Here is a 13220-nt window from a genome sequence, read left to right as displayed (position 1 = left end):
TTTTTTTTTAAAAAAACAAACAAACAAACAGTATCTGCAGAGCACAATAAAGTGAAGTGCAATAAAACAAGGTACACCTGTACAAGAATGTTCACAAGTCCTTAGTAACCTGGAAAGTTATGTATTTCACTACTAGAAGGCATATGCAATCTTTCTACATGAAGTCCCAATATTCTAGGAGCCTAAATAAGATTGTAATAATTTTAAACAAAGATAGAAGGGACTAAATGTTTATAACAATAATCTTTACTCAGATAATCCAAAGTTACAGCTACTACAAATAAAATTTGTAAATACCTTCAGAAATAGGAGTTTTATTTTTAAATACATATGTCTAGAAAATAGTATTGCAGGCCTGACTTTGGACTGCTGTTATTATTTGCTGTCTAGTCAATTCTGACTCATGGTGACCCCATGAGAGTGTAGAGTAGAACTGTTCCAGAGTGTTTGCAAATCTGTGACCTTTTGGAAGCAGATCGCCAGGCCTATCTTCCAAGGTGCCTCTGGGTGGGTTCGAACGACCAACCTTTTGGCCAGTAGTTGAGTGTTTAAACATTTGTGTCACAGAACTCTGACTTCAGATTATTGGTTATTAATAACAATATCACCTTACCTTTATATAGTGATTATAGACAAAGCTGTCTCACATTGTTTCATGCGCTCCTCACAATAATTTTGTGATAAAGGAGATATTATTCATCTCATTTCATTATATAAAAAGGTAGAAGTTAAATGACTAGCCCAAGGTCAAACTATTGGTTAGGTAGCTGCCTACTACTTTAGAGACTTCAAAGTTGGGAAGTTTTATATTTACTTTCATTTTCATGCAAGATCCTAAACACACATTAAGGACTTTTTTTTTCCCTTAAATTGATTTTCTGGCTTTTTTAGCAAGCTGAAATCAGTAAATGACACTTGATTTTTCTTCTGTTAGCTGCCATACCATAGCCTTCTGGTAGGTCTGGAGGAGTATGTAAATGTGTCCTGCTCATGTAATTTCTATGTCGCTGTGACCTGACTCTCCTCTCTGCCAGTCTGGGATCTGAAGACTGTCCACATGTTGCACCATTTGTTCCACTAACTGGAGTGTTCTCATCAACAAAGCAGCTGAGAGGTCTGCCGGGACTAGAATATTCCGATGCCGGTCTATTGAAAAGCAACAAGGAAAGAAAGGTTACCTAACTCAGATATCAAAAGCAGAATCTCTAGACAATGTATATACTACAGTAACAATCACTTATCATGTAAGAAAATGAGATGGTTAATACAAAATGTAATGATTTTAAAGGAACTCTGTGTAAAAGCAAAAGTTGATGTCCAAACTCAAGTGAACCAAAGAAACTGAAGTGATAAGCATGTCATCAATAATGTATTTAAATGATTTTATATTCACTTTCACATTTTTAAATCTAAAATTACATTTTAGATAAAATCCATATATGTTGGTAGATGTGAGAACTGGCTTACAAAGCTACTCAATCTAGCTTCAAGGACCTTATTTGCCCTCATTCTCCTTCCCACGTGGATTCATCCACACTGTTTGTTCTATTCCTTGAATTTGCCAAACTCATTCTACCTTCAGTCCTTGACAGTAGCTCTCTCTTCCTTCCACCAGGAATGCACTTTTCTCTTATACTTCTCAGGCCTGGCTCTTTTTTCTATATAAATCATAGCTTAAGCTTAAATGTTGCCTCCTAAGAGGTCCTTCTTGACCTGCTAATCTAAAGGAGTCACCTGGTCATTTCATTTGGTAGTGTATCACCTTAGTTACTTGGCATAGTACTCATCACTGATATTTTTATTATTTATTTACATACTTATTGCCGTCTGTCCCTCTCCACTAGAATGTTCACTTAGAGAAGAGCTGCTGTTTAGTTTGTTCGCCACTATACTTCTAGCACCTAGAACAGTGCCTGGCATATAAGATACCAAATGAAAAACAAATTCACTGCCATCAAGTCGATTCTGACTCATAGTCCCCATTGGATTTCCAAGGCTGTAAAACTTCATGGAAATAGATTGCCTCATTTTCCTCCCACAGAGAAACTGGTGTGTTTGAACCACCAATCTTCTGGTTAGCAGCCAAATGTTTTACCCACTGTTCTGGTTACCTAGTGCCGCTCTGACAAGAACATACCACAAATGGGATGGTTTGAACAAACAAAGAGTTTATTCTTTTACAGTTCGGGAAGCCAGAAGTCCAAATTCAAAGTGCCAGGCTCTAGGGGCTGTGAAAGCCCCTCGACCTTGGGCTGCAGCTCTGCCTCTTGCTCCCAGCCCACTGAAGCTAGAGGCTCTTCACTCAGGCAGCTACTGGCTGCTGAGGCTAACAAGCCCAAGGTCGACAAATTAAAAGGCAGTCCTGATGTTACCAAACCACATGGCAGGCCATTAATTCAAGTCCACTGAAAGTCCCAAGGTCAGCAGGCTGGCTGCTGGCTGCTGGCTGCTGGACAACAACACAGCTATATGCAGGGTTCCAGCATGCTACAAGCTAGAGCGCATTCCCAAAGCTGTTTCTTATATATGGGAAGCAGACCACATACCTAAAGCAGCTCCAATAGATTACACCATGGAGTTAATTATCAATCTCACCATGGGGAACAACTACATGCAGCTGCCCAGCCACTCAACTAGGCCTAGCCAAGTTGACACACAAACTTAACTACCATACCCACTAAGCCACCAGAGCTCCTTTTGGCATATAAGATAAGCTCAGTAAGTATTTCTGAATGAGTAAAGGAAAGAAGATAGTTGGTCAGTTCAAGGAGCTTCCAGTCAAATACATATCTTCCAAAATAAAAGAAAAATCAAGTTATCAAGTTATAACTTCTTAGCCACCACCAACTACTCTGAGGGAGTGAGTTGTTGGTACCGTGGCCTCGGGACCATGGTTGTGGAGGGACATCGAGCTCAACTGGCATAACATACTACACAAAAACACTTCTACATCCTACTTTGGTGAGTAGCCATTGCAGTCTTCAAAGCTTGCAAGCAGCCATATAAGATGCAACAACTGGTATCTCCTCGTCCAGAGCAAGAAGAATGAAGAAAACCAAAGACACATGGAAACAGTGAGTCCAAGGGACTAGTGGACCATACAAACCTCATTCTGCAAGACCTGAGACCAAAGAATCAGATGGTGCCTGGCTACTACTGTCAACCACTCAGAAAGGGACTAGTGTAGGGGATCCTGGATAGAGTGGGAGAAGGACATGGATCAAAATTCAAAATCATAAAAAAGACCAGGCTTACCAGGTCTGATACACTCAGTGAAACACCCAAGACTATGGCTGCCTGGAACTGAATGCACTCCTGTGGCTTCCAGCCAAACAACAGACATATGTATAAGGTGAACATTTATACCAGGTAGATACACTCCTTAGAACAACCAACCATGGGAGACCAGCGGGCAGTATTTGCACGGGGAGATGGCTGAGAGGGCAGGAATACATAGGAAATAAGGCCATAGGGAAAAAGTAACCACAGGGAGGAAGTGGGAAGAGAGCTGTTACATTATGGGGATTACAATCAATGTCATGAAACAATGTATATGAACTGTTGTATGGGAAAAGAATTTCCTCTGTAAAATTTCACCTAAATCACAATTTAAATAAGTAAATAAATAAGAGCTTTTTTAAAAAAAATTAACATTTAAAATAACAACCTTATACACGTGGAAATAAAAGTCAATTTGTATCAGTTAAATGAGTTAAAAGGAAATGGGCTTCACTGACACAAGAACACATTTATGTTCATTTAGAATAAAAATGGCTCCTTCAACTTAATTAAAATTTGTTGCAGTTTAATACTAGAAACACAATTCTAAAATCAACATTTAAAAAAAAAAAAACATGAACTAAGCTTTTACCTGAGAATCATAATACAGTAGAGAAAACTTAGTGATTCATGATTTAAGCAAGTAACTCCCGATAACCAAAGTAGGTAGAGTCAATGAGAAGCATCTGGTGTTCTATGCCTAGGATCAGATTTGCGAGGGGCAGGGAATTCAGTCATTTATCCTTACCCTATTCATCTTCAATTACTTAAAAAGCATTTCCGTGTAGTTTCCAAAATATCACCTTGTATCCCCATGTCTTTTTATACGGTAGCTCTATGAAGACGGGGGCTCTATGGGCTTTTCTGCCTTGCTTACTATTGTAGCCTATATGCTGAGCACCGTTAACATCATCCTGAACACTCTATCATCTTCCCTTTTACCCAACTAAATTCTAACATTCTTCAAGATTTAGTTCAGAGATTCCCCCTCTTTCACAGTTTTCCTCCAGAAGTTCTATATAACCTACCCCTCACCCTAAGTTAGGTCCAATCACATCTGGTTCTTATGTTGATGGTGACCTTATTGGACAGCATATAACTGTTCCCCTACATGACTGAAAGAATGGAAGACGCTGCATATATGTATTTTGTTACAACCATTCAATAATGAACTCCATCTCAAAACAACAAACAAACCAACCCAAAACAGTTGAAGATCCTCAGAAATAAAAAGACTTCTCAATTTGTTCATTTAATTCATACAATAAATATTTATGAAGTACCATGCCAGGACTTGGTGTTATGGTAACAGGATGACCTGTTAAACAATCTTTCAATCTTTTTAAAAATAGTAACAGGACCTGCTGTAAGATTTACTGATGTACAGCAATATAAACCAAAAAAGAAATCCAGGAAAGCTGACAGACAGGACTTCAGGAGGGTAAACAGCACAGACCATGGGGACTTCAGGAGGGCAAATGGCACAGACCATGGGCAAATATTTGTAGCTTCTTACCGTGTTGGGCGTTCCCACTGTGTAGTTCTTGTTATGTGGTTTAGATACTGAATTCTTCCAGAGGCAGTTCGTCTTTCTTCCCAACTTAAACAAAAATATTGAGAGATAAGGCATCCACAGGTATTAACAGAGAGCTGGGCACAGAGGGCTTTCCGTGCCATCACCAAGCCAAAAAGACCTCTGCCGCTATGAATCAGGAACGCCAAACTAAAAGTTCAATTCACAGAATGCAGGATTTTTTTCTAACTTAGTTTAGAATTGTACAATGTATTTTATGAAATTCTGAATCTTCTAAAATATTTAAAGTGTGACTGATATTTTTCCAACAGCCTGAGAACTGTTCAGTAATTATTCAATTAGTATAATTGTTCTCCAGAATTTAGTGAAAGAATGGCTATACTAAAAATAAGAACCACTCATATTTTTTAAAAAATCAAATTTTATGGGAAACTATATAAAAAATGCTTTTAAAAGCATTTAGCCTACCCTACCTAACAATTTTAAAATAAATAAATAATGCCCCTTCTCCCTCATGTAAAGAAAAAAATAGTCAAATGACATAGTAATGTAGTATTGTTAACATTTCCATAAAAAGTCAGAGGTTTGGGCACCTTAAAAGAAACTACAAAGATGCTAGTTTTCTCCCCTGTGATTACAATTACACTACAATAGTGTAGAGGGTTTTACAATCATCTGATGTTGCTATAATCTCTCAATACTGACTAGTTATTTCATTTGAAACTTCTTCAGAAGTACACTCATAAGAGAGTTAACAGATATTATTAAGCTAAACAGATGTAAATTACACTGATTTTTAACAGCTTAAAAAAAGCATAATTAAATGTATTTTTGATGTAAAATTTCACGTCAAAAATAATTTGAGTCAAAACTCAACAAACGGCACACTTTAAATGGATGCAATCTGAAACACACAGGGTAGGAAAATTTTGTTGTTGATTACCAGAGATGGGAGGGGAGGGATAGAGAGGGAAAACAGATGGATAATTAAGAGACAGATTTGATATGGGTGAAGGGAAAAGCAACATAACAAAAGCATGTGACTAGCAAACTATCACTAGGAAAAGGAAGACATGGAGAGGTGCACAAGAGGTACAAACAATAAAGGCAAATACTACAGCATATACAACACCTCATTATTAGTAACAGCAAACACCAATCTATGGGTAGATATATAGGTAGACAGGCAAGAAGATAGATAAGGCAAATGGGAATATACCCACAACCATACACAGGCTTGGCAAATGATATTTGTATGTGCTATAAAAATGTCCATATGCAGCTTAAACATAGCATGAGGCAAACTTAGGATAACTTCTTAGCCACAAATAAGCACCTTGAGGGAGTGGGTCGTTAGGCCTGCTGGCTGGGGACCACAGTCACAGGGAAATGTTAAGCTCAACTGGTACGACACAGTATACAAAAATATTGTTCTACATCTTACTTCAGTGAGGAGCAACTGGGGTCTTAGAAGCTTGAGAGTCGCCACCTTAATGGCAACTATTCATCCCTCCTCATTTGGAGCAAAGAAGAATTACAAAAAAAAAAAAGTCAAAGGTAAAGGAAATAGTCCAAAAGACTTATGGACCACGAGAACCCCAACCTATATGCCCTGAGACCAGAAGAGCAAGATAGTGCCTGACTACCAGTGCCAACTACTAGGAAAAGGATCAAAATTGGAGATCCTGGATAGAATGGGAGGAAAACGTAGAACAAAATTCAGCATCATAAAAATGATCAGGATTACTGGTCTGATAGAAAGACTGGTGAAACCCCTGAGTCCACGGGCCTGAGTCACCTTTTGGGCCTGGAACTGAACTTACTCCTCTGGCTAAACCCTCAACCAAACAACAGACAAGCCTACAAGCTGAACACTTACACCAGGGAGATACATTCCTTAGAACAATCAACTATGAGAGATCAGAAGCTCAGCACTTGAACAGGAGAAAGGTAGGAAGGCAGGAATGTATCGGCAAGGACACAGGAAAAGGGTGACCACAGGGAGAACTAGAAGGTGAGCTGTTACACTGTGGAGAATGGAATCAGTGTCACAAAACAAAGTGTGAACTGCTGAAAGTAAAATGAATCTGTTTTGTAAAATTTCACCTAATTCACAATAAAAAGTTAAAATAAATCTATAAATGGATGCAATCTATTGTACATAAATTAAACCTTATTACGGTTAATTAAAAATAATCTGAAGTTAAAATTGGAAAAGTATAAAAACTAGTATCAAACAAAGATAGAGAGCAGTGATAAAGGACATGAGCTTTGGATTAAAACTGAGGTTTGTGTTCCAGCTCTGCCGTGTGCTATAATGGCTGGCTTGTTTTACTTCTCTGAGTCTCAGTTTTTTTTAATATGAAAAGAATGAGGATAACTAAAGCAGTAATAATAGTAGTTAATTGAATTGTTAAGCATTTACTATGCATAAAACACTCTGCCAAGTGCTTTACATGAACGGTTATGGGGTATGTATTCTCATTATCAGCCCCTTTTACAAATGAATACAAAGTTTATGTTAGTAAACTTACTACTTAGTAAACTGAAGTTTACGTTAGTAAACTGATCAGGGTCAGAAAGCTGGTAAGTAAATAAGGATTAGAACCCAGGTGGTCTAATTTCAGAATCACATGGTATAGCTATATACTGCCTTTCAAGATGCTATCAGAATTAAATAACAAAGTGTATATAAAATATTTATAACAGTATCTGATACATAATTCCCAATAAATGTTACTCTGTTAAAGTTACTGGAATACCAATTCTCTATCTCAGCCCTCCAAGCAGAGCAATGTTTCAGGTTGCAGGGATGTCCTGTTTGAATAAACTAATCAAGCAAAAAAAGCTTTTCTTTTAGATACACAATATTAATAAAAGAGTTCTATTTGTCAAGAAATTTCATCCATCTCCAAGTCAAAACTCACAAAAACCAAATTTAGCATACATAATTCACTGCTTATTTAATAAATTTGTTAAGACAAAACTCTTCACTAATTTTCCATGTAAAGGAAATCTGTATTCTGGAATTGGTCACAGCAAATTTCTAAAGTTTAGTATATAAGAAATACCAAGGTTATTCTTCATTATTCTAAGGATATTACCAGCTATATATTTTGCTAATGATATCAGTGATGTCAGCTTACCCGTCTGGTAAATCATTATCAAACAAACGACTGCAGTCCACAACTTGTCCTCCTGTGCCTATTCGGTCTCTGGACTGAAGACTTACTATGAAACAACAGAAACATTACTAAGATTCCTAGAACTAGAAATTACTATCTAAAATATCTAAGTTTAGAAGGCATCATTTAAAAGTCTTTACTTACAAAGACCATGTAGAAACACTAAAAAGGCTTAAGACAAAAGAAGGCAAAATACAATTTTATGTTCACTGTAATTAAAATCATTTAAAATACAATTACATGAAAATACTAACAGAGGATATATGTTTTTTTAAGTTACTGTTCCAGTACAATCTTCTCTATTTTCCAAATAGATGTTATATGTATCTATTTACACATATTTGAAAGGCCTAAGTCTACAAGAACTGGACTCGCTCTGTTTCTGGATCACGGAATTAAATCAGAAAGCATGCTGTAGTCCAGACTGCCTTTCATTAATGGTCTAATCATGAACACCAAATTCACACAGAAACTTTAAATTTAAAAACAGAGTAATGATAAAGTACAACATTAGTCTTTTAAGTAGTATGTGCTATTAAGTATATTTTTAACACCTGACAAAGGAAAGTTTGTTATTGTTTTAAATGCAAATTTATCCCTAATAAAACTATTTAGTTTCTACAAGGCATTAGTTGGCAACTATTACATAACACAGAGAATCAAAGAGAACAATTCATGTAAGTCCTGTATACCAGGATTCATTCTGAGATGTTTTTATCTTCTCAAGCAAAGAACCACAGGAATCATCAATAATGCTATAAGAGTAAACACTTCCCGGGAGTAACCACAATAGGGGTTTTTCATGTCATTACTCTGACAATTCCTTTAACTATGAGCCTGACTCATTTAAAATGAAGTCCTTCAAGTATGTTCCATAACTAAAATCTCTTGGATAGGTTCACAGTGAAATCATATTACACTGAACTCTGCTTCATCATTAAATGACAGATTTGCAATTTGTGACTGCATTTCTTCTTTAAGAAGCCTCAAAGACGTCTACCTCAGTGTACCATGCATGCTATGCATCATGATCAAATCTCAATCCATTAACTCTTACAGGGAAGTCTCAGGAAATTTTACGTGAAGCCTTTCCTCTAGGTCAATTCAAGATAGCCCATTAGCCCACTAAGTGCCTTCTGAGTAAGGTAACAATTTCTCCTTTTTCCAGTCAGTGCTATACCAATACCACCGCTGTTGATTCTATTTTTTTCAATTAACACAGATTATTTTAAAACTGTAAAGCATTGATCATTAAACAAAGAGTTTGAGAGACTATTATTTTCTAACTTGAAAATCTGTTTGATCATTATTTTCACAAGGCTTTAATATATCTATAAAGTCTGTCTCAATACATTCTATTTGAATACTTTGAAAGACTTTTTTCCTAAAGGATTAATAATTCTTCAGAACACTAGGAGCTTCTAGTTTTCATATTACTTACAGTTTTGTTTCCTAATTAAGCTAGCCTGGATCCACCAGTTGTAACAGTTTACATGATTCATTTAATTCATGCCAATACAATGAAGCTCATGTACTTCATACTGTACAATTGACTTTGACTCAGAAGGTTATTTAGAGTTTAGATCAGTTTTAATGAAGCCAAAATTCATGTAACTTTGAACTCCACACTTACCTACTATCTGTCCTCTAACTGTATCATTGTCATTTGGCCCAAGTTTGCATAAATCCAACCTCTGATCTATTTTAAATCAACAAAAAAAGCAATTAAAAAATGAGGCACTGTGAAAGATTCTAGTATTTATAGAATGGTAGTAAATTCCCACAATCCACTAGAAATCAAGACTACCATTTACGCTATCACTAACACTATAGTGTTGTTAGTGGCAGAACAAATGTTAAAAATTCTCTAACTGCACAGATAATATAAATGTCTCAACATAAGTTTTGATAAATTCAGATTTCAAAAACCATAAAACACCAGTGTATAACACTGACTACATATGGTAACTTTCTCTCTAAATCCTTCCACTCCAGTCTGAGTCCTGGCTTTGCCACTTGTTGATCTTAAGCAAATTATTCCTGAGCTTGATTTTATAATAGCGTAATACATAAGGCATTTAACTGTTAACCAGAAGGCTGGTGGTTCAAACCCACCAGCCACTTCTCAGAAGGAAGAATGGGAGATCTACTTCCCGTAGTGATACCGTCTGGGAAACCCAAGAGGTGTCGCTAAAAAGATGTCGCTATAGAGGTGTAGCTATGAGTCAGATCCAACTTGACAGCAGTGAGTTTTTGTTCTTTTCCAGGGTTAAATCAGATAATTACGTAAAACTCTTAACAGTGTTTGGCACGTAAATGTTCACTAAATATTAATTGTCATCATTATTATTGTTGTTTATCTAATCATTCCAAATGTCACAAACACAAAGCAAATATTACTAAGAACCAGTTTTGCCACTGATTCATTTACAGGCATTTGTATATATATAGCATTCTTATTCACTAATAATTTCCCTTTTAACTGCCACTTCAAACACCCCAATTACCTAAGAAAACCCACTTCATTTTACAAAGCCACTAAAAGCAGAGATGGATGCTAAGAAAAAAAAAAAAAAAAAAAAGAGGGGGCCTTTGTACTTTGATACTTTCCTTTCACACTTTTAAATTTCACAGAAAGCTGAGCATCAACCCTGATTTAGCTCTAGGTTCACAGATTTAACATGTCTCATTCTTTCTTTTGTTAAGTTCACAAAATAAATTTAGAACAATAGCATTTATCAAAAAAAAAAAAAAATTACTAATGTTTTAAAAACACATAGGAAGTTTTTATAGGCTCCTGCCCTCCAAAAAAAAATCTTTTTTTTTTTTTTAAATTTAAAAAGCACTAGTATCTACTCACAACCAGTGTCTTTGAGGCGGTTGATGGCATTGGAAAGAAGACGAACACAACCAAGAAATCCAGCACCTTGTTTCTTATGGATCTTCTTGTGATTCCATACACTGATCGTAACTGAATCAGACTTTCCAATATACCTAAAAAACAAGATGGCAACATGAGCAACTTGGCAGTTACAAGCAATTACTGCAAAATTTTTCTTTTGTTCCTTTAATATACTACAGTCACAAGTAAGTTTCAGAGTATGGCTCAATTGTAAAATATATATCCTTTAATGTAAGGAAATCTGTGGTTTTTAATTTGTTCTTCACCTGATTCAATTCACAAGATTGACATGGGAAAAAGAAAATCTTAAAAGTAAAATCTAAAAAGGGTTTTCAGTATCTCCTTTACCACATCTGCCACTCTCTGGCTAAGTAATGATTTTTGTTAGTGAAAAAAAACTGAGAATCCAGCGTCTAATAACACTATGGGGATATATAATGATTACTTCTTTTCAGGAACAAAAATTCTAAAATGAAGAACTTTTTTTTTTTTTTTAATTGTAATTTGGGTGAAAATTTACAGAGCAAACTCACTTTCCATACAGCAGCCCACATACACTTTGTCCACAATGAAGAACTTTTAATATTTTAAATACATTTCAATGACATTACCCACTATCTTGGAAAATACTGTTCAGCTTCAAGGGGCATTGTCAAGGCTGACAGACCAAAAATCTGACCTACCTGTTATGTTTTAAAATGCTGTAGAACAAAAGCTGTTTGTAACGCTTTTCCCCTGCTTCTTTCCTGTATGCAGGCCTTGAGCGAGCAGGACTCTTGCAGATTTCCCTTCACTGCCTGCAGACAAGCAGAGCAGGGAAAAGCGTTACTGTGTTGTCTGCACATATACCTGCAATTATGGAGAAGCTCTACCACAGCCAATTGTTAACATGGCGTCAACCCATGCAAAATTATAATAAAATCACATCATTATATCAGTAGAACCCTAACTATTTCAGTGACTCTGAGGTCAAATTTTTGGTCCAGCAACCTTGACCTTAAAGTGTCATTCAGTAAAGCAGTAATATCAGAAAATAAAGAGGCCTAAACCACTTAAATGAGGACTAAAATTTTTCAATGAGGAGCATGCAAGCCACCCGTGAGCCCCTGGATCCAGATGTGCCTAAAGCACACCCATCCTATTGTGTGCAAATGAAGAGTTTGACTAAAATATCATTCAGCATGTTGTTGTTGTTATGTGCCATTGAGTTGGAACCAATTCATAGCGACCCCTCCTTGGGTTGCCGAGGCAGTATTACTACGGAAGTAGACTGTCCAACCTTTCTTCCAAGGAGTGGCTGGTGGGTTTGAACTTCCAGCCATCTGGTTAGCAGTCAAATGCCTTAGGCATTTTCAAACACACATGGCAGACCAAATCTGGCATAGATCTACTATATGATATATGTCAAAATCTAGAACCAGAATCAAGGATTAAACAAGTACTAAATCATCTTGAACCAAACATTTGTTTAAAAAATCACATTAAAACAATTTCCTAACTAGTTTACACAGTTAATGCTGAAATACTGCCTCCCTCAGACATTAAAGCAGCACCGACCCTCCACTGGCCTAAGCAATTTCACCCGTTCAGCATGCTGCACTGTAATACCATTTTTTATGTGTACCATGAAGTGAAAAAAGTAAAGAAGCTCGATGTTAATCTATAATAAACATTCAATAATTATGGAACTTCTGAAAAAATATTCTAACTTTAAATTACTAAAATTATTAATTATATTGCACTACTTTAATGTACATGTCAAAAACATTCTTTCAAATATTCTTGGGCCAGGAATTATTAATCAGAAAGATTGTGATTTTTTAATATCTATATAAGTATATACTCCTCACATTAAGAAAGCTTTGTGGAATATAGCACACACTCTAAATTTAGTCAATTAAAGGCAAGACTTTTGCAAAATGATCTGAAGTGTTTCCCCCATCACTGTCCCTCCAGTGCAGTTCCCTGGCAGTAAGCAAGGGAAAGGTCCTGGGTAGCTAGTTAATATCAGCTTTAAAAAAAAAAAAAAAAAGGTCCAAGCACCTGAAAAGATGCTCAACATCATTAATCATCAGGAAAATGCAAATCAAAACCCCAATGAAATACAACTTCACACCCACTAGGATGGCTATTGAAAAAAGTAACTTTAAAAAAGGTGGAGAAAGAGACCTCGGATAAGCAAAGCACTACTGAAGAAGAAAAACAAAGTAGGGGGTCTCACGTTGCCGGATCTCAAAACCTACTATACAGCCACAGTAGTCAAAACTGCCTGGTATTGGTTCAATGACAGATACATAGACCAATGGAATAGAATTGAGAA

At 36.3% G+C, this 13220-nt stretch overlaps 1 protein-coding gene across 1 annotated transcript in view; it reads right to left on the bottom strand.

Annotated features, from left to right (window-relative positions):
• The window catches only part of SMURF2 (SMAD specific E3 ubiquitin protein ligase 2), a 124398-nt gene that overhangs the window by 32621 nt on the left and 78557 nt on the right, over nt 1-13220 (bottom strand). The window contains exons 5-9 of the mRNA XM_042783543.1: nt 10859-10992; nt 9632-9697; nt 7960-8044; nt 4796-4879; nt 944-1146 (exon numbers count right to left, since the gene is read on the bottom strand). Of these exons, the coding sequence (XP_042639477.1) occupies nt 944-1146; nt 4796-4879; nt 7960-8044; nt 9632-9697; nt 10859-10992 (572 nt within the window). The remainder of the gene's footprint in view (nt 1-943; nt 1147-4795; nt 4880-7959; nt 8045-9631; nt 9698-10858; nt 10993-13220) is intronic.

This window comes from Orycteropus afer, unplaced genomic scaffold, assembly GCF_000298275.1.
Source record: "Orycteropus afer afer isolate SDZICR_OR568_19922 unplaced genomic scaffold, OryAfe1.0 scaffold00018, whole genome shotgun sequence".
NCBI lineage: Eukaryota > Metazoa > Chordata > Mammalia > Tubulidentata > Orycteropodidae > Orycteropus > Orycteropus afer.
The sequence above is the reverse complement of the archived record's forward strand: the minus strand, read 5'-3'. Positions and strand labels throughout refer to the sequence as shown.